Below are 22,377 nucleotides of genomic sequence, written 5' to 3'. Positions count from 1 at the left end.
TGATTTTTGCCCTCCTGTTTCTGGTTTCTCTCTCAGTGCCTCCAAGGACTGAATTACCTCCACTCCCACCACGTGATGCACCGAGACTTGAAGAGCCCCAACATCCTCCTCAGAACCGATGGCTCTGTCAAGCTGGGTCAGTATATTCTTGGTCAGGTGCAGCATTCCAGGGATAGGGGGGGTGTGGGGCTGCTTTGGAGTGACTGCCAGCTCCCCAAAAATGGTGCTGGTGGCAGTGCAGGGAGCCCTGCTGTGAGCTGACCACACGGTTGCAATGTGCACAGACCTATGGCAGGGAACAAGCAGTCCAGAGTGGCATTGCTCTGTGTGTGTCCCTTCCAGAGAGAGGGAGCTACAAGTCTAAAGCTTCAGGGGAACAAAAGCCACTGCTGGAGGCAGTGTAAAAAATGTGGGGATTTTGGAAGTAGCCAATGCCATATTTCCTTGGCTGAAGTCCTGAGGAAACAGAGCAGGGACTGTTGCAGGAGATTCAACAGCACATTCTCCAACTTCTACTGGGCAATTCGTTTGCTTGCTTTCCTAATTGCACAGGATTCAAATCAAAACAGTCTTTTGCTTTCTCCCCAGCTGATTTTGGCGTGTCTGCTCTACTCACCCCTGAGCAGAGTAGACGCAGCTCAGAGGTCGGCAGTTACTGGTGGAGAGCACCTGAGCTGGTGAAAGGTCACCCATATGGCCCCAAAATTGACATCTGGGCCTTTGGGATTGTGACAATTGAAATGGTGGAAGGAGAACCTCCTTATTATAATGAAACTCCTCGCTCGGTAAGGTGTAAATACTCTCTGATCTCACTGTCTTTCTCCCCCAGCCCACCTTCTGTGTACCGTTGGACACAATCCCATTGCCATCTGCTGGAACTACTTCCACCACGGTCCCTTTCTGAAAATGTCCCTGCAGCACATCAGCATCTGCTGGAGTTTTGGTTGCATCACTGGGGGAGCTCAAGCCTTACCCCACACAAACAATCTCCCTTCTCAGGCAACATTTGGCTTTGGCTTAGAAGTCGTTCCAGCTCTTTTGGCCACAGAGATGGCCCCACTAACAGAAAACAACCATCTTAGAGCTGCTGTTCTCTTTCCTGAAATGAAGGAAAGAAACCCAAACCCAACCAAGTTTCTAAAAGAGTGGTTTGGAGAGAAGAAACAAACAAAAAGCTTGATGACTTTTGTTTGATGGCAGCTGTGTTTTAGGAACCAACAAACACTGCCGAGATGCTTTGCATGTAATAATCCTTGGAAATAGTAGAGTGAGTTAATAGAGCAAAGTCCCTCTTCCAAATAGCCTGCCAAGCTGGTCAGGTGAGTCTTCAGAGAAGCAAAGGGGCTTTTGCTGATGTAGTTTCCACTAACAAGGTCAGTCAATGAAATCAGCTTCCAACACAACATCTGCTGCGTGTTGGAAAAGCTGTGGCTGCCTCGGGGTTTGTGTTTTTTGTTGGTCCAGGAAAGTCATCTCTGCCTCTGTGCCACGTCAGAAACTGCCACTGCAGAGTGCAGCTTGAACAATGGATCTGGGAGAGCAGTTCCAGAGGCGAAAGAAGCAGCTGAGAGACTGGTGTTTCCTTTTTCTCCAGGCTCAGGTCCTGATAGCCACCAAAGGGACCCCAGAGCTGCAGCAGCCCAAGCTCCTCTCCCCTTTGCTGCGGGACTTCCTGAGCTGCTGCCTGCAGACAGACGAGGCGCGGCGCTGGTCTGCCCAGGAGCTGCTGCAGGTAAAATGCCAAGGGGCTGCAGGGAAACAGTGTCCCAGGGATGGGCTCCTCCTCCACTCAAGTGCAAGGCATCAGATGAGCCCCCTCCTCCTCACCTCCACTCTTGGTGCTGTTCAAATGAAAACAGGCAGGAGTCCTAGACTGGGCTGGGCTGGCAGGGACCTGGAAAGCTTATCTGGTCCAAGGGCCCTGCAGTGAGCAGGGGCATCTTGAAAGAGATCAGGATGCTCAGACCTGAAATCTTTCCAGGGCTGGGGCACTTAGCGGCTCTTGCCGCAAACTCTGCCACTGCTGCCCCACTGTTGGTTCTTAGTCCTACTCTGACTCAATCCCTTTTCCATTTAAAAAATATTCCCCTGCTTTTGATGCTCTAATCTTGGAAAGTATTGGCTTATTGTTGTTTTTTTTTTTCCTTTGTGCAGCATCCATTTGTAACTCTGGCCAAACCGACCTCCAGCCTGGTGCCACTGATCACTGCGGTGAAGGAGTGGAAGGACAGGAGAAGAAGGATGAGACATCGACATTAGAACAGATTGGCCCATCACCAGTCCAGAGAAAAACTTTAGAGTAGCATTCTAGTTAGGATTCTAGTTAAGATTGTTCCGTAGTATTGTAGTGTAAGATAGAAGCCTATGATATTAGCATTGATTGTAAACAAATAAATTTTCTGAAATCTCAACTGCTTTCAAAGATTCCCTTCCTTCTGAGCCTCTGAGAAAGCTCAGCATTTCCTTCTGAACTTTGATGCAGAAAATGACATTGAGGGCTTCTTTGGTACGGTTGGAAAGTGGGGAAGGCTCTTCTTCAGTCATCCTCTCCAGACCACAGTGCCTTTGGAATGTGGCCCACTGGCTGGGTTTTACCCAGCTGTGGCACTTGTGTTTGAAGCAGAAAGGGCAGTGGCATTTGCAGGCAGAACCAAAGGACGAGTGGGGCAGCCCAAACACCCTGTGCATCTGCAGGCCTTGAGCTCTGACTGGAGAGCATTTGAGTTCCTGCCCCTTGGATTTGTATCCCTAAGTGCAGTCTCTGTGTGTGGAGGAGAGTTTTGCCCCAGTGAGAAAGCAGCAAGGTCAGGGAGGCTGCTGGGAAAGGCGCAGAGCTGGTGCAGAGCTGTCAGCGGGCGCCAGGTGAGAGCAGGCCCCACCTTGGCCAGGCTGGAGCCCCAGCAGAGCCCTGGCAGAGCCTGGGACGAGCTTCAGTGACAGATCCACCCTGATCTCCCACCAGAGGATCCACACCAGGGAACGGCCCTACCAGTGTGAGCAATGTGGGAAGAGCTTCAGCCAACGCTGCACCTTGATCTGCCACCAGAACACCCACGCTGAGGAAAGGCCATACAAGTGTGGGGAATGTGGGAAGGGCTTCAACCGGAGGTCCCAGCTGATCATCCACCAAATGATCCATGCTGGGGAGAGGCCCTATGAGTGTTCTGAGTGTAGAAAGAGGTTTCAGCACAGCTCAGATCTCCTCAGGCACCAGCAGATTCACAGAGAGGAGAGGCCCTTCCGCTGCCCCGACTGCAGGAAGGGCTTCAAGCACAACTCCCACCTCGTCACCCACTGGTGCATCCACACTGGGGAGAGGCCCCACGAGTGTCCCCAGTGTGGGAAGAGCTTCACCAAAAGCTCTAACTTTACCCGACACTCACAGAGGCACCGGTGAGGGAAGACCTGTGGGTGCCTCAACTGTGGGGACAGCTTCATATGAGTCTCCAGCCTCATCCCCATCAGAGGACCCACACTGGGCAGAGCCCTAGTGACCCACATTCCCTATGATCCACACTGGGAAGACACCTGTCCTTTTCCCTGCCCCTGGTAATGATGTGAGGTGGGATTAAAGAACGTCAGGGTCTGGCCATGGCCCTGTCATTGTCCTTGATCCCATATCAGGTCATTGCTGGGGTCAGGAAAGGGACTCTCTCTCTCTCTCTCCCAAGAAGGGTGTTCTTCCCATGCAGGATAAAATGTGTTGCTGAGTGAGCCAGTTGGTAATTGGTTGCAATTTCCATGGATATAGTTTGTCTTATCCCCTTCTGTTATCACTGTTGTTTCTGTTCCTGTTTGTTGCTTATCCTGTTGCTGTTGCCAGTAAATTGTTCTTATCCCAGCCTGGGCTCTTTGCCTTTTGTACTTTCAGTGGGAGGCTGGAGGGCAGCCAGGGGCAGCACGGTTTTAGCAGGAGCAGGAAATTGGGGAATCCCATTCCTAAAGCCCGGCCCGGGGAAACTGAGCATCACAGCTGGTGCCAGCCCTGGCTGCCCTGGCAACAGCCTTGGGAGTGGGTCTCTGGCTGGGGGCTGTGGGAACCTCTTCCCTCTGGGGCCCAGGGACAGGACTGCAGGCAACGGCTGGAGCTGACTCGGGGCAGCTTTGGGTTGGATCTCAGGAAAAGGTTTTTCCCCCAGAGGCTGCTGGGCCACTGAACAGGCTCCCAGGGAAGGCTCACAGCTCCAGGGCTCTCTGAGCTCCAGCAGCCTTTGGACAGCGCTGCCAGGCCCAGGCTGGGATTGTTGGGCTGTCCTGTGCAGGGCCAGCAGTTGCACTCCAGGATCCTGATGGCTCCCTCCCAACTCAGCCCATTCTGGGATCCCTTCTGGCATCCCCTGGCCCTGGCAATGGGACTGCAAATGGTTGCCATGGCAAGGGACTCTGGCCCCAGGCCTGAGCTGGGATGCTCAAGAGCCCTGTGGGCAGAGGCAGTCCCAGCCATGCCATGGGCACATCCCAGGGCACCTTGGGCTGCAAAGGCACCCATCTGTCACAGGCACTCACGGGGGCTCCACGGCGACACCCCAGGAGTGCCCAGGCTGCCAAAGAGCCGGGATGTCCCAGACACTCCCAGGGCTTCCTGTCCTGGGCACAGTGGGAGCTTCAGGCAAAAGCTTCATTTCTGCATTGGAGAAACTCCTGCTGAGTCCTGAGGTGGAGAAATGACACCCAACAGCCACCATGGATCCTCAAACCCCTCCAGGATGCCTAGACTCTAAAAATTCCATCTGAGAGAGGAGACTGGCAGCATCTGGATCCAATCCTAGCCCCAGACTTTGTCAAAGTTTTATGTGTGAAAGATTGGAGAGGTGGAATTGAACCAAAATGCAATTTGTCCTACAGGATAAATAATGGAATACCAGATAGATTTCTATAAATACAGCTATGACTGATTCAGATCTGGATTTGACAGAAAGATTCATTTACATCACAGAGTCAATTAAAAAAGAGAGTAATTTGCTCCACATTATAGGAGCTATAACAATTATAAGAAAATATTGCTCTAGGAAGAAATTTTTAAGAAAACAGGGTTTTTCTGAAGTTGTTTGAGCCCATTCCAGGCAGAACCTCCTGCTCCAGCATGAACTGCCTTTCCTGTGCCAAGCCCAGGGCAGATCCCGCTGCAGGAAAAGCCCCAGGCCAGCCCCAAGACAGGGAAGGGCTCGGGCACAAGTGCAGAGTGCCGTGCTGGGGGCTGTGCCAGGGAGAGCCTGAGGCACCAAAGGCACCTTGGCAGCAGCAGCTGCTTCCAGGCCATGGCCAGAAGCCTCCCTTGGCAACCCGGCCTGGTGGCCACCACTGCAGAGCTGCTGCTTCAGGGCTCATTTCTGCCTGGCCTCTGCCCCAGCCCACAGAGTGTCACCTCAGCCCTGACTCTGGCACAGCCGCTGGGCCTGAGCCCTGCAGAGCCTAAAGGTCACCTGTGCCCCCCTGGCTCTGGCAGCCCCTGGGGCAGGGGGGAAAGGCCAGAGCAGGGGCTGCCTTTGGCTGCTGGATGTGGGCTCCAGCAGAGACAAGGAGGAGTCAGGGGAGTGGATGGAGGGCAGTGAGCAGCCCCTTGTCCCCGTGCAGTCCTGGAATGGTTTGGATGGGAAGAGCTCTGCAGTGCTCATCTCATCCAAACCCCTGCCATGAGCAGGGACATCTTTCAGCAGATCAGGTTGTTCAGAGCCCTTTCCCAGCTGGACTGGAATGTTTCCAGGGATGGGGCATTGACGAGCAATGCCCTTCCCCACTGCCTGTCTGCACGCAAGCACTTCCAGGGCTCTCTGCATTTCCCTTGCCCTCACTCTGGGCTCACTCACACACCTCCCAACAACCCACCTGCAGCTTGGAGCTGCAAGGAGTTCAAAGCTTGTCTGTCCTTCAGGAGTTGGTCTAATTCTGCCTTCAGCCAACTCTGGATTTGTGTTTCTTGCAGAACTTCCTGTGTGTCTAAATCATTCCTTGCATGGTTCTGCCTTGGGGAAGGGGAACCTCCTTGGTGGCCCCTTGGCCTTGGCACACACTTGAGGAGTGTGTCTGTTTTCAATAGAGAAACTCAAGAGTTTTAGATTGCTTCAAAAAATAAAAGAAGAAAACCCCTTATGTTGGCTGAATGCAGCCAGTTTTCCAAGCAAAGCATGTTGCAGGGGAATCGGGGGAGACAGGATGGGAGTGAGGAATGTGGAGCAAGGTTGTCCACACTGGGTCAGAGCTCAAGGCACAGCTTAACTGGCCACACCAGACTTTCTTGGGAGAGACTCTGGGTCAATATCAGTCACTGAATGTGTCAGTCGACTCTTCTCTAAAAAGAACAGTAATAAAATACATCCTTTCAAATAGAAATGTGTTTTTCTTAGAAGCTCTTGGAAACTTTTCTCCATAACTGCAGTAGGAAACCTTCCTAATGAACTGCACCAGACCAGAGGGAAATCAAGGCACAGCCATGGTTTGTCAGGACTTGTTTGATCCTAATGAGCCCCGTGGTGCATTTGGAGTTGAGCCCTGGAACCTCAGGGCCTGAGAGGAGATTGCACAAACCTTTGCAGGAGTCAAAGTCAGGAGAAATGCCCAAAGTGTCTGGAAGCATTAATGGGTCCCACTGATGTCCATCCCCAACACAGGCTCCTCATGGAGTCCTTGGAGGAGAGAATTGAAGGCCAGGATTGCACAAAAAACTCTTAGAGATTCAGTGTGGGAAGGAAAATCGAAAGTACCTTTAAAACTTCCAGTTTCTCAAAGCATGAATGAGCCCCACTGAGTGTCAATACAAAGCTCCCAAGGGACTCATTAAAGCAGATAATGGGGGCCATGATTGCACAAACCTCTGAGAGTCTGTATCAAAAGGGAAACATCAAGTACCTTAAAATAACTGATGTATCTTGAAGCATTAATGAGCCCCACTGAGTGTCATTACTGACAAAACCTCTCAAGGGACTAATTACAGCAGATAATTGGAGGCCAGGATTGCAGAGACCTCTCAGAGACTCCAAGGCAAAAGAAAACCCAAAGTCCTTTGAAGAACCTGCAGTCCCTGGGAGCATTAAGGAGCCCCCCAGGGCCATTCCTGACCAAGGCTCCCCAGGGACTCCTTCCAGCAGATCCTTGAGGCCCCTGGGATGGGAGGGGGATGCTGAGGGCAGGACAAGGGGCTGACAGTGCCCAGCCTTGCTGGGGCTGTGCCAGGAGGCCCCAGGGCCTCAGGACAAGGTGTCTGCTCACAGCCTTTGGTGGCACAGAGGCTGCTGTGCCCCAGGGCACCAGGACTTGGCTTCTCTTTGTCCCCACCTGTCATCACTGCCTGCAGTTCTCTGCTCTGCCTGGGGCCTGGGGACACTTTCTCTGTTGTGTCCCACAGTGGGACCCATTAAAACTTCCAGAAACTTTGGAGTTTGATTCTGACCTGGAGCTCTGGAGAGATTTCTTCATCTCCCTTTCAGGGACTGATGTTCAGGGCTTCATCACCAAGCCCCAAGAGGGTCATTGAAGTCCTTGTGCTGTGTCTGTGCTGCTGAGCTGGGCTGGGCTCCTGGTACAGAGGCAGCTCCTGGCAACCAAGAAGAGCTTCAAAACCACATTTCTCTTGATGAGCAGCTCTTCTCCCAGCCCAGCAGGGCTGGGGCACTGCCTGCAGCCACCCCGGGCACAGCACACAGGCACAGAGAGCTTCAATCACTCAGGGCTGGGAAGGGGCTGACAAGTGCCTGGGGGAGAATCACTCCCAGCCCTTGGCACAGGAACCTCTGGCTGCAGGACAATGCAGCTGCAGCTCCTGCAGTCCTCTCCTAAAGCTGGACCATCGCAATGCCTACAGACTCTGTGAGTACATTCTCTGCTTCTCTCCTGTGTAGAGCAGCCAGGGGTGCCCAGGGCTGTCCTGCAGAGCAGGGTCCTGCAGCTCAGGGCGCTGTGCTGGGGCAGGGACTCTGCTGCCTGCCAGGGACAGCTCTCAGCCAGCCCTGGGAGCTGCTCCCAGCACTGGGGGACAAGATCTGGGTGGAAGGTGATAGCTGGTAAGGCTTGTGTGGTGAGGATACTGAATTGTTCAGGACTGCTCCCAGCATGACATTTAACTGCAGAACACTTCCAAGTAGATTATACAGGGAGCACAGTGAGGCAGGGGCTGCATAAGTAGGGAAATCCTGCTTTTTAATCTACATCTCTGAATTGCCTGGATGGGAAATTGGACATAAATATTCACCTCTCAGTTCAGGTTGAGAAGAAAACCCAACAATTTTCTCTCAGACCTTACTAAACCAGGCAGTGACAGAAATCAGCACAGGACCCCTTGCAGGCAGCACCAGAATCACTTTTCCAGCCTCCTCAGGGTTGCTCTGAGGTTGCCATCAGAGCCTGCAGAGCCAGAGCTGCCCCTGGGCAGTGCCTGAGCTGGGAGGGCTCTGCAGGGCAGAGCTGAGCCCCCAGGGCTGGGCTGGGCTCTGGCAGCACTGGCAGGGCCCAGCCCTGGGCACAGGGAAGCAGCTGCAGGCAGGGACAGCTCCAGGCAGCAGAGCCCTGGGCAGGCAGTGGGGGGAAAGTACCATCAAGCTGGGCTGGGATATTCAAAGTCCTCCCCTAACTGAACTATTCCATGATTACTCTTTTTACAGATCCCCATGCCAAGACACCACAAATGTCCAACAGCAGCTCCATCAGCCACTTCCTCCTGCTGGCATTGGCAGACACGAGGCAGCTGCAGCTCCTGCACTTCTGCCTCTTCCTGGGCATCTCCCTGGCTGCCCTCCTGGCCAACGGCCTCGTCATTAGCGCTGCAGCCTGCGGCCACCACCTGCACAGCCCCATGTTCTTCTTCCTTCTCCACCTGGCCCTCAGTGACCTGGGCTCCATCTGCACCACTGTCCCCAAAGCCATGCACAATTACCTCTGGGACACCAGGAACATCTCCTATGCAGGATGTGCTGTACAGGCCTTTTTCTTTCTGTTCTTTATCACAGCAGAGTATTTCCTGCTGACCATCTGTCAGAGTCTGTCCGAGGATGTGTTATGCCTCACAACTGTCTCCGATGGTTGAAGACCAAGACCCCCGGAGAGACTGGGGAGAGCCCCTGGCCTGGCTGAGGTGGGGCGCCTGCCGAGGACTGATACGCATCTCCATGAGAATGGAATGCAAGAACAATAGTAGCTCGTTACAGTGGACTGAGCTGGTTATACTGACCGTGCTAGAAGGGTACAGCTTGCTGCTTGTTCCTGAGCACCCAACTTTGACGCAGGTGCCTGCACTGGCCCAGTGCCCTCTTTGGCTCCGTTCCACTCGCCTTGGTCCTCTTCCCGACCAGCCTATAAAGACTCTGCAGATCCCGTGCACCCTTTGTGTACACCCCACTGGAGAAGATCGCGTCTATGGGCATCTCTACGTCTTGAGGACCTCCGACTCTCCACCTGGTAGCTATAATCCCCCTTCCTCTCTTTCTCTATCTTTCTCACTATTCTCTATTTTCTTTCCCTATTATCGCATTGTGGGCACTAAATAAAAGTGCAATTTTTGTTTAAGCAAACTGGTTTGTCCCCTGTTGTGTCTTTTGCGCTTTGAGATCTCCAAAACGAACCATCAGGTTCCCCGCATATGTTTGCGGACCCTGACACCATCATGTGCTATGACCGCTACGTGTCCATCTGCAAACCCCTGCACTACGGGACCCTCCTGGGCAGCAGAGCTTGTGCCCACATGGCAGCAGCTGCCTGGGCCAGTGCCTTTCTCAATGCTCTCATGAACACAGCTAATACATTTTCCCTGCCCCTGTGCAAGGGAAATGACCTGGGCCAGTTCTTCTGTGAAATCCCCCAGATCCTCAGGCTCTCCTGCTCCAAATCCTATCTCAGGGAACTTGGGCTTCTTGCAGTTTGTTGCTGTATAGCACTTGGCTGTTTTGTGTTCATTGTTTTCTCCTATGTGCAGATCATCAGGGTGGTGCTAAGGATCCCCTCTGAGCAGGGACGGCACAAAGCCTTTTCCACCTGCCTCCCTCATCTGGCTGTGGTCTCCCTGTTTGTAAGCATTGCAGTTTTTGCCTACCTGAAGCCCCCCTCCATGTCCTCCCCATCCCTGGATTTGGCCCTGTCAGTTCTGTACTCAGTGGGGTCTCCAGCCCTGAACCCCCTCATCTACAGCCTGAGGAACCAGGAGCTCAAGGCTGCAGTGTGGAGACTGATGACTGGATGTTTTCAGAAACATTAAACTGCTGGTCAATTTCTGCAAATTACTTGTAATAAAAGTCATCTTTGATAGTTCCTCTTGTTTGGTTATGAGTTTTTTTCCCCGTGTTTTGCTTTTTTCATATTGTCAACAAAGGTATATCACTGTTTGTTCCATTTCGCATTTTGTTTTGCTCCACGTTCCCTGTGACCACAGACTGTGTCATTGAGGGGCTGCACTCTTGGTGGCTTTTAAAGAACTCAAGGATCTCCCAGCCAAGTTTTCTGCAGAGATGCCCCTTTTGTTCCCTTCTCTGCAGCTGCAGCAGCAATGTCTGTGTGCAGAGCTGGGGGCAGATCAGGGCTGGCACAGCAGCTGTGCCCAGGAGCAGCAGCCCTTGGTGCTGCCAGTGCTGCTGCCGTGGCCCTGCCCCGCTGCCCTCCTGGCCCTGGTGTTGCTGTAGGGCCTGAGGGCTCTCGGGGCCGGGCACAGGGCTGGGGGTGGCAGTGCCGGGGCTGCAGCAGGGACAGGCCATGGGCAGTGCCAACAACATCCCCCCTGGGCAGCCCTGGCCTCTCCCCCAGCTCACACAGGGGCCGCATCCTTGCAGGCACAGACACGGCAGCGCTGCCTCAGGAGCCCCTGTTTGCACTGCCCAGAGCAGGCCTCAGCACCCCCATGCTGTTGGTGTGGGGAGATGAACCTGAGGAAGCACAAATGCCATCAGCCCCTGGGGCCAGGAAGGGCTGGGCCACAGCAGGGAAACCACTCAGCTTTGGCGTGGCCTCTCAAGTCACACAGAGAGTTTGTTCCCATCAGTTCTGAGTTTCCTGTGCCACTGCAGACGTTGTTGCTCAGAGCCAGGGCTGCCTGGCAGCCACCCCCAAACTGCCCTCAACATTTCCTTTGTTTCACCTTGGCTTTCTTTACACTTCCTGCTACAAATTTCTTCCTGTGGCCTTCCCCTGTTCCCTCCCCTGCAAACAGCCCATCCCTGGTTGCCCTTTCCTCTCTGGCCCCACTCCCCATTGCAGTTCCTGAGTTGGCACCATGGGAACATCCCTTGGGGAGCAGGATCATCCTCCAAGTGCTTCAGGAATTGTCTGCAGGCTCCTGCAGTGCCTGGGGCTGCTCCCTTGCCAGAGGCACCCCAGGCCAGGGGGGCACATCTGGGCTGCTGTGTCTGGCTGTGGGGCTCCTGTCGTGGGCCATTAGGAGGAGCTGCAGAGGCTCTGCAGGACTGGCAGGATGGGCTTTGGGGCTGTCAGGAGAAGCTGAGGGACCTGGGCTGCTGCACCTTCTGAAGAGGAGGCCCAGGCCTCATCCTGACACTGCTGCAAGGCTGCTTTCAGAGAATCACACAATCAGCAAGGCTGGAAATGACCTTGGACATCATGCAGTCCAAGCTGTGCCCTGACACTGCCTTGTCTCCCCTGAGCCTCCTCTTGTCCAGGAGAAACAAGCCCAGCTCCCGCAGCTGCTCCTCCCTGGACTTGTGTTCCAGAGCCCTCCCCAGCCTTGTTCCCTTCTCTGGACACGCTCCAGCCCCTCCCTGTTGTTCCTAAACTGGGGGGCCCAGAACTGGACACAGCACTCGAGGTGCTGCCTCAAGCAGTGCCCAGCACAGGGGAAGAATCTCTGCCCTGCTCCTGCTGGCCACACTGTTCCTGATCCATAGGAGTGCCAGGGCTGGGATGAGGGACATGGTGGGCAGGGCCTGGGGACAAAGTCGAATTTATGTCAGCCATAAAGTCTGTCTTGGGTATTCTAACAAAACAAACAAAAAACAAAACAAACAAAAAAACCCCAGGAAAACCTACAAAAAAACCAAAAGAAACAAAAAAACCCCACAACCCCCCCCCAACTATAAAAAAAAAAAAAACCAAAAATTTTTATTCTATTCCATCTTTTGGAACCTGGCTGGGGAGGTGTTTTTTCTTTATCTGTTGTATCTCCAGGAGGGAGGGTGCAAGTGCCTTTCTGATAACAAGGCAGCTGTTAAAACCAGGTGGGGCATTGATTCTTATCTCTGTTCACCCTCCCATTACCTCCATGGGGATCTCTTCTGTTAATGGGCCATTACAGCTCAGCAATGAAATTTAAAAAATATTTGGGGGATATTTTTTCAGATATTTTGGTAACAGTGTAGGGATATTTGGGAATAGTTTGGGCATGTTCTTGGGGGTATTTTGGGGACATTTTGAGAAATTTCTGGAAATATTTTAGGAACATTTCAGAAACATTTTAGAAACACTCTTTGAATATTTTGGGCAGAATTAGGAATATTTGGGGGATATTTTGATGAAGTTGTTGGCATATTTCAGGGACATTTTGGGAATGTTTTGGGAACATCCCAGAAATATTTTGGTAACACTTTGGAGATATTCCAGGGATATTTTGTTGATATTTTGGGGATGTCTTCAGTGGATTCTGGGAATATTTTGGGAATATTTCAGGGACCTTTCAGAAGCAGTCCACGCACATTATTGGGAATTTTTGGGGAACATTTTGCGGACATTTTAGAAACATTCCATGAACACTTTTGGGAAATTTTCAGAATATATCAATCGATTTTAGAAACACTCCCTGCCCATATTTGGGAATGTTTTTTGGGTCTGTTTCAGGGGATTTTAGAAACATGCCGTGCACATTTTTGGGAATATTCTTGGGATATCTTGGGGAATTAGAGAAACATTCCCCACACATTTTTTGGAGGTTTTTTTTTGAATATTTCAGGGACATTTTAGGCACCCACCCCGTAGGTGTTTGGGAACTTTTTGGAAACATTCCCAGGGAATTTTCTCTCCCCTGTCTCCAAATTACCCAAAAATATCCGCAAAATTACACAAAAAGTTACCACAAAATATCCCCAAAATATGTACTCTCAAAAAGCCAAAATTACCCCAAATTTACCAAAAACATCTCCCAAAATTGCACCAGAATAAGTGCAAAATATCCCCAAAATATCCTCACAATTGCCCCAAAACACCCCCAAAATTACCCCAAATTATCCCCAAAAAATCAGCAAAATTACCTCAGAATTAGACCAAAATTAGCTCAAAATAGTCCCAAAATATGGCCAAAATTACCCCAAAATATTCCTCAAATTTACTCCAAACTATCTCCAATATATCCCCTAAATTACCCAGGGGGGTCTGGGAGGGGGGTGAAAGGGAGGGGGAGAGGCAGAAATGGGTCTTGGGTGGCCCAGGGGAATATTTTGGGTAGTCTGAAGGTTCCCAAATGGGTCTGGGGGTGTCCCAAGGGGGTCTCTGAGGAGTTTGGGGGGATCCCAAAGAGCTCCCCAAATGGGTGTGGGGGAGTCCCAGGTGCCCCCAAAGGGTCTGGGGTGTCAGGGGTGTCCCAAATGTGTCTGGGGGGATCCCAGGAGAGTCTTGGGGGTCCCCAAGTGTCCCCAAATGGCTCTGGGGTCCCCAGGAGGTTCCCCAAATGGGTCTGGGGGTGTCCCAAGGGAGGCCTAGAGGAGTTTGGGGGGGTCCCAAGAGGGTTTTGTGGAGATCCCAAGGGGATCTTTGGGCTCCCCAGATGGGCCCAGGGGTTCCCAAGTGTCCCCAAAAGAGTCTGGGGTCTCCCAAAGGGATTCCAGGGGGTCCCAGGTGTGTCCCAGGTGTCCCCAAAAGGCTCTGGGGTCTCCCCCCTCCCTTCACCTTGGGTCACCTGGGCAGGGGTTGGGCAGGATCTTTCAATCACTTGCTACACTTGGGACTTGGCCCCTGCTTGACAAAAAGGCTGATGGAGCTCACAGGCTCCTTCCGGAGAGCAGCTGGCCCTGCAGGATTCCTCTGTGCAGGAGAGTTCCTGCAATCACAGACTTGCTTTTGATAAATATCATGGCCTGAGCATGGAGTTGGCTTTTTCCCTGCAGTCAATTTAATATTCTGTGTTCGTTTTCCAAAACTCTCTGTCAGAGATGGCTCACTGAAATGATTTCTCTGCTCCCAAGTCATGCAAATTACTTTCTTTGACATTTTTTACCCTTTCCCTTCTCTGTTCTTTATTCAAGGCTTTGGTTTTCACTGTTGAGGTGCAGGCTATCCCAAAATATGCCAGGACTTTGGAGGAGTGGTTTTATGGAGATGATGGCTCTGGGCTGGGAGCCACATTTCCCAGCTCTGGCCCCAACTTTAGTACCTGCTCTACAGAAATCAACGTTTTCCCAAACAGACACCTTGGGTTTGGAGTTCCCCAACTTGAGGCCATCAAATGCTGCTCTTCAGAGCCTGCACATCTTCCCCCTAAAATCAGATGGAGATAAATGGGTCAAATCTTTCCATGAATCTCTTTCAACACATCACCTCAAAATAGAAAATCTTACGTGCCCTAAGAGAATCTATTTCCAACTAATACCTCTTTCCCACAATGAAAATAATCTGATGATCTATAAAAAGGGGTTTTTTTCCAAAACATTGCCCTTTAAATTTTGTCAGCAATACCACTGATAAGAAAAAGATAAGATAAGAGGTGAGAAAAAGTTCAAGAGGAATGACTGCAAATTTTCTGAGTCATCATGGAGTCAAAGAACTGGTACCAGATTTGGGGTGAATGAATGGCCCATTAAACTTTCAAATAATTTTTTGCTGAAATACAGACTTTCACTTTAAAAAAACATATTTTTTAAAAAATTAAAGGAAGGGAAAACTGACAAAATTAAGATCTGTATAACTATCAATGACTCTGTTGTCTGAGCTTTCCTTTGGATTTTTCCTTCAGTATTATTTATGTTCTTCCAAAGGATGAGCACAGAGCCTCCCAGCAGCAGTAACCTCCTGTGACACACAAAATTATGTTGCAATCAGGAATTCTTTCAAGGGCTGCAGCCCAAGCACGTACCTGGTTTCAAAGGAAACAGTGCAATTCAACTACCTACAGGTACTAAACAGAGCTGTGGGGTTTTAATTGTGGGACAGCGTGATGGCAGGAATAAGACCTTTCTTACATGAAAGGAGATGGAAAAGGATACTGTTTAAAAAATGCTGATGAGTACTTTGAGAGATCAAGCTCTAAGTGACTGGTATTTGACACCTTTTAATTACCTATACCCCCTTTCAGATAATCTGGAAAATTTTTGAGGCTGATTATGGCCTGTGATAAATTTATCTGAATTGCACTTTTCAGACATTAAGCATTTATAAAATACTGATAAAAGTCATGTAATGAAAACAGTATTGAAGAAGAAAACTGCAAAATCATCAAAGACAAGCATATGCCCCGGCAGAAAACTGAGAAAGTTCTCAAAGTTAAAAAACTTTACTGACATGGGAAGAAAAAAAAAACAACTTAATTCAATTTCACAGTCTTGAATGGTTCAAATTCAAAATTCAGAGTATAGGTTGGAAAATCAACCAAGAAAGTCTGCTCTGGTCAAACTCCTGGAGTTCAACAAGCACCTAGAGACTTTCAGCAATCCATCCACAGGTTTTGAAAACCAATCCATAGGGACTGAGAAATCCAGAGACAAGTCTGTTCCAGTGTCTTTGCAGCCTTTGCTGTGAAATCCATGGCCAGCCCCAAGGCCCTGCAAGACCCAGTTATCAACCATCGAAAATTCACACCCTCAACTTGCAGCTGCTCATTTCCCCAGAAACTGAGTTCATTTCTCTTCAGTGCATGCACAGATAGTCATGGCAATGAAGCATTAAAGAGAAGAATATCTCCCAAGGACAATCAGACAAGTCAAAGCCACTGCAGAACTCCAAAGTGAGGAAGTGCAGGCTGGTGCCCTGAGCCAGGCTGGCTGCTGCAGGGCTCTGGGACACAATCACAGAACAACTTGGGGCAGGAGGGGCCTCAGGAGGTGCCCCAGCCCAACCTCCAGAGCACGGCAGGGGCAGCTGAGGGATCAGACCAGGCTGCTCAGGGCTTTATCCAGCAGGGCCCTGAGCAACCCCAGCCATGGAGAGGGCACCACCTCTGTGGGGAGCTGCTGCAGTGCTGAGCTTTCCTTGTGCTCAGCTTCAGGAGCAGCCTGGACTGCTCGGATTTCTATTTATGCCACTTCAGTTACAGCCCTCCAGCCTCCATCTTAAATCTATGGTTCTAAAGAATTCATCTCTTGTATGTAAACCACAAAGTTTACATTTGCATTTTAAAATACAATACTTGACTCAGAGTACAAACCTGTACACTGAAGCATATGCCCTCAGTACCGAATAATTTTCTCTTCATACTGCTCCTGGGTCTTGTGGCTGAGCTGACAGACTGCACTGCTGCCAGACTTCCTGTCTAGTTGCTGCTCAGGCCACCTCTTTTCTCAAGAAACAGCTGGATGCAAATGCCAAGAGATGAGGCACATTCAAAGTGCTGCAAAGACAAGTGAAGTCATTTAGTAATTTCAGATTAAAGAAACAAGAGTCGAGTCCTGTGAAATCTGCCAACCCCTGCTCATGTGCCCAGGAATTCTGAGCTCGTCTCCCCCTGCCCTGCTGGGCCAGCCCCATCCCGCTGCCGCCGTTTCTTTGGCGCTGCCTTGAGGCTTTTTGCTGCTCTGTGACCCCACACTGCCCTGCCCTGCTGGGACATCCCTGCCATTCCAGCTGCCACTGCACAGCTTCTGATCCCATCCACCAGCCCGGGATTTTTTCCACTGTTCCAGCTTGGTGCTCTCAGGGTCCCAAGAGATTGGACTGCCCCGGGCTTTGTGAAACAATGCCTCCCAAGGTTCCTGGTTGTGTTTGCTATTAATGCTGTAGTTGTTGTTGTTTGTTTGCCTTGCTATATATACTAGTAAAGAATTGTTCTTCTTAACCTCATCCCTCTGGCTGAAAGCCCCTTTCCTTTTCTAAATTATAATAATTTGGAGGGAGGGGGTTTGAATTCTCCATTTCTAGGGTGGCCCTGCCCCTCCCCAGCAGATCCCTGTCTTTCAAACAAAGACAGCCTTTCATGTGTCCTCAGTACTCCTAGCATGCATCCTTGTAATTCCTTCAATCTGCTCATTTAGCACAGTCCTGGTGTTCTGTTAGGCAAGGAGACCTGTTAGAAATAACTGTGTAGTTCTTGGCTTTCACACTTATATCTTGGCTTTTGCAAATTATTTTGACACAGTGCAGTTTGTAATCTCTTTTAAACTGCTTTTGATATAGTCTAATTTGTCACCCTTTAGCAGTTAATACCCTAATCCCTGTGGAGATTGCATATTTCAGTGTGTAAAATGTATTACAGTTTATGGTATTGCAAAATATTGAAATAGAGTATTTTATAAAACTATAAATACATAATATAAAGACAATAATCATAAACATAGACATAAACACAAATACAAATAAACAGAAATATAAATATACTATTTAATAGACTATATTATTATTAAAAAATAAAATGTGCTAATTTACCTTGCAGAAGTGACTATGGTAGGGAAAAAATGACTGATGCCTGTATTTCTGTAACTGACTGAAAATAGTGAAATGGCTGATGTTGATTGAAAGAAAAACATTGGCTAAAATGTCTGGATGATAAGATAACATTGAAAAAAAAAAAAAAAACCCAGGCAAATAACACAGAAAGAGCCAGAAGGAATCCACCACCAACCCTTTGGCCATCAATAACTGCCAAACCACAGACCAGGTGGCCTTGAGAGGTAATAAAACACAAAAGTCTCAAAATCACATCTGCATTATGGCACATCCTTTAGGAAGATGAGGTCAGGGGTCGAACTAAGATAAAGAATTCCTAGAAAATATGCACTCAAAGGAATGTTTAAATGTGTATAGTCTTCATGAATATGCATTTGACCAATAGTCTTGGGTTGCAATGCAAGATGGAACCAAAAGTTTGTATTCCATTCCAATCTGTTAAAACCAGGTGGGGCAGTGTTCTTTATCTCTTCCATGACCCATCCCTCATAACTCCAGGGATTATCTTCTGTTAACGGCCCAGCTGTTAAAACCAGGTGGGGCAGTGTTCTTTATCTCTTCCACAACCCATCCTCCCTCCAGGGGCCTATCATCTATTAATGGGCCATTGATGCTTACTGCATGACTGATAAAAGTAAATCATCCCATTGGGAGATGCTCCTCCCACAGGGAGGAGCCAAGCATTCCTATCTGAATATAATCTGAGATTCAGCACACCAGAAGCAGCCTGTTTCCACTGGATTCCCAGAGGAGCACCAGACTCATTTCCTCCACCACTAGACCTTCAGAAGAAAATTACACCCTTCTTGAGGAGCTTTGCTTCAAGAAAACCACATCTGTCACTGCAGGAGGACAGGAGCTAAGATTTGATTAGAGTGCTACCAACACCTCTGACTAACTGGGTGTCAGGTTGTATTCTGATTCTGTCAGTAGATTTTTGGGGGTTTTTTTGCTACTGCATTTTTAGTTTAACTTTTTACTTTAGGCTGCGATGAAGAGGAAGATGGCCCAGGACATCCAGGCAGGGAAGGTGGAAATCTGTGTCCCCTTCCCCCTCTTTCCTGCTCCATCTCCCAGCCCAGCACGGCTCCCGGCTGCAGGACAACCCCAATGCCACCACCATCCTGCTGGGGATGGACTGAGGGAATTTCCTTCCCCTTCCCTCTGGCACGGAGGCAAATCCCATCCTCTCCTTGTCCTTCCTCCTCCAGACAAGAACCTGAGGATGGAGACCAGGGAGGACAAATCCCTGTGGGAGAACCTCTTCAAAGAGTCCATTTTGAGCAGCCTCACAGTGCAAGAATACAATGGGGAGGAAAAGCCCCAGAGATCCCTTAGGAGGAGGGGCTCCAAACCCATCCCAGGGAGCTGTGAGGAGGAAAGACCCATCTTGTGCCAAGAAAGTGGACAGAGCTTCAGCCAGGGCTTGGAGCTGGTTGTCCCTGAGCAGCTTCATGATGGGGAGAAGCCCTACAAGTGCTTGGAGTGTGGGAAGGACTTTAGCCAGATCAATAACCTGATCCAGCACCAGGTGATCCACACCACTGAATGGCCCTACGAGTCGGGGGAATGCGGGAAGAGCTTCAGCGGCAGCTCCCAACTTCTCACCCACCAACGCAGACACTCTGGGGAGAGGCCCTACGGGTGTCCCCAGTGTGGGAAGAGGTTTCAGACCAGCTCCCATCTCCTCAAGCATCAACGGATTCACAGAGAGGAGAGGCCCTTTCGCTGCCCCGACTGCGGGAAGGGCTTTAAAGATAACTCCTTCCTCATCAGGCACCAGCGCATCCACACTGGGGAGAGGCCCCATGAGTGTGGGGAATGTGGGAAGAGCTTCAGCCAGAGATCTAGCCTGATCCGCCACAAGAGGATCCACACTGGGGAACGGCCCTACCAGTGTGGGGAATGTGGGAAGAGCTTCAGCCATAGCTCTGCCTTGATCCGCCACAAGAATATCCACGCTGAGGAAAGGCCATACAAGTGTGGGGAATGTGGGAAGGGCTTCAACCAGAGGTCCCAACTGAGCATCCACCAAATGATCCACACTGGGGAGAGGCCCTATGAGTGTCCTGAGTGTGGGAAGGGGTTTCACACCCGCTCCCATCTTCTTTCTCACCAGCGGATTCACAGAGAGGAGAGGCCCTTCTGCTGCCCTGACTGTGGGAAGAGCTTCAAGCACAACTCCACCCTCATCAGGCACCAGCGCATCCACAAGAGAGACAAATTCTACAAGTGTCGTGAGGTTTCAGACCAGCTCCAATCTCATCAACCACCAGTAGATTCACAGACAGGAGAGGCCCTTACGCTGCCCCAGCTACAGGAAGGGCTTCAAGCACAACTCCACCCACATCAGGCACTGGTGCATCCACACTGGGGAGAGGCCCCACGAGTGTGGGGAATGTGGGATGAGCTTCAGCCAGATATCCAACCTGATCTGTCACCAGAGGATCCAAACCAAGGACTGGCCCTACGAGTGTCCCGGTTGTGGGAAGAGCTTGTCCAGGAGCTCTCACTTTAACAGAGACCAACGGAAGCACTGGTAAAGGAAGCCCTTTGAGTGCCCTGACTGTGGGAAGAGCTTCCTGCACTGCTCCAACTCCATCTCCCATTGGTGGACCCATGTTATCCCACACCTTTAGAGGGGCAACACGTTGGGACGTGGTGGCGGACCTTTACAGAGGACAGCATGCAGCAGCTTGGTGAAACATGGAATGCTCTTTATTATCTGACTCCAATAGGCTTATATACATTTTGTACAGAGGGCCAAGATTGGCCCAAGGAGGTTACAACCTCCTGACTCCATTGGTCAATATGACCATCAGTCAAGTTCTCTCTCAGAGAACAAGAATGCAAAACATAGAGATAAATTCTAAGAATACTTATTGTTTACATGAAGCAGCGTGAGAAGCTGCTGCAAAGACTCAAACACATGAAATGAAGAAATGCAGGGACGACATCTCACCCTTTTTACCTTAAAAAAAAGAAAAAAGGAAAAAAGAAAATGAACTACAGTTCAATTTCTGTTCCCATGGGAGGACCAGTGGTTCCTCCTCTGTTGACCTTCATTCGGTCATGGTTTCTTGCTTTTCACCTTGCAGGGTTAGTGAAATTCTGTGGCATCTGTAAGGTGCTCCATGGCATGCAAAGCCTTTGCCAATTAAATTTGCGGGGCTTCACCCTGCATTCCCCGTTTTTGGTTTTTGAAGAACTAGGCCTCTGGCACAACAAAAGGTTCTTCAGCAAATGGAACAAACAACATTGCTGACTCCCTTTAAATTGAACAACCCATCTGTGTGCCATGTCGACCACAGAAATTAAATCCATGACTAAATGAAAAAGTTTCTGGGAAAACTGTGGAAATGCCATGACAGCAGCCCCGAACAACCAAATGGGCTGCCCATCCTCAGGGGCTTCCAAAACTTGCCCTCAAAATCATCCTTCCAAGGAACACTGGCCTACCTCATCCTCCCAAATCATCTGTAAAGACAGTGGGCCCTTGCACTAAATTTCTGAATATTTTTGGGCCGCAAAAAAGAAATCCAAAGGATTCTTGCCACTCGCAACAGCTCATGGCTCCAGAGCATTTGGCAGAAAAACACTGCTTGCAAAGCTCCATTCAAATTCCTCCCATAATACTGAGAGTATGAATTTTACAAAAATCTGCACCCATCAAATTCGCAAGCATTGTTGCCTGCATTTATCAATTAAGCAATGAGCTCATACAAAAATGATTGATTGCCATTTTTGCGGCTGAAATCGAGCAATAATTAGCTCAAACAAAAAAAAATACTTGATTGTTTGTTTGTTTTTTCAAACAATATTTTGCCGCCTTGTAGCAGATGGGGCAAAAATGACCCATTCCAGAACGTGCAAGGAATTGGACATTCATCAGCCAGTGATAGCTGCAGGATACAAATGAATCACAGAAAACAATCATTCAGATTCACAATTGAGGATTGGCTTTTTGGAGGTGTTATAAAAAACCTCCAGTCCCCAGAGTTCTGTTTCGATGCAGAACACAGGAACATCCCAGGACTGGTTGAAGATTTCAGATGATCCTGGTCCAACAACTCCCAAACAAGTCATGAAGGGCGATGAATGGATCTTGAAAGACAGTCCATTCCAGCTGCCAAACAACAAAGGAAAAAATTGCAATGTCCATTCCAAATTGTTCCAGGACAGTCTCTGATCAGAGCAACAGTCCAGTGAAATCCAGGCAGCTCAATACTTCAGAGCAACTGCCTTCTCACCACCAACTCTTTGTCCTGTGAACAGAAAACTCAAACACAAATTAAACAATTTTGGTCCCTTCAGGGACACTGACAGGGAGAGGTGGGTATGGGACTGAACTTTCCCATCAAACCTCCATCGGCTGTGGGGACTGGGAAGACTCTTCTGTCCGAGCACGCTTCCTCTTTGCACCCCACTGCCCTTTTGACAGAGGCTGGCCTTTCACATGGCTTGCCTTACAAACATCTGCCATGTAATTCGGCCATCCACACCTTCCACAAAGAAACAAGGGAGTGATTCCTCTTTTTTGCATTCTCTTTCTTTGTTTTTTGCTGGCCTTAGCATTAGTCTTGCTGGCCTGAGCATTAGATGAGGCATCATCCACCTCTGAATCCTGTCCCGTGTGTTCCACAAGGACAGGGGTGAGAGCTTTTCTCACCGCACCTCCAAAGCTGGGGAATCCATCCCTGCCCTGCAGGGGACGCCGTGCTGACCCACAGCCGCCCACAGCATTAGCCTCGGTTGGGACATCACCTGAGACTGGGGGAGATCTGGGACTCCGGGACCCTCTGTAGCAGGGGAACACCCGCTTGTGATTGCGCTGTCCCTTTAAAATGAACAGATCGGCCACAGCTG

At 49.9% G+C, this 22,377-nt stretch overlaps 2 protein-coding genes across 2 annotated transcripts in view; both read left to right on the top strand.

Moving 5' to 3' along the window:
* The window catches only part of LOC310920902 (olfactory receptor 14J1-like), a gene marked incomplete at both ends in the record, with an annotated part of 261,934 nt that overhangs the window by 156,747 nt on the left and 82,810 nt on the right, over positions 1-22,377 (top strand). The window lies entirely within an intron of this gene.
* LOC310921083 (olfactory receptor 14J1-like) lies at positions 8,786-10,180 on the top strand (the record flags this gene model as incomplete). Its single annotated transcript, XM_083881188.1, has 2 exons — positions 8,786-8,956; positions 9,572-10,180. 2 exons carry the CDS (start codon positions 8,786-8,788, stop codon positions 10,178-10,180), a joined length of 780 nt encoding a protein of 259 aa, XP_083737314.1.

The sequence above is a fragment of the Zosterops lateralis genome (genome assembly GCF_965231275.1).
Source record: "Zosterops lateralis genome assembly, chromosome: 32".
In the NCBI taxonomy this organism is placed as follows: domain Eukaryota; kingdom Metazoa; phylum Chordata; class Aves; order Passeriformes; family Zosteropidae; genus Zosterops; species Zosterops lateralis.
The sequence above is the reverse complement of the archived record's forward strand: the minus strand, read 5'-3'. Positions and strand labels throughout refer to the sequence as shown.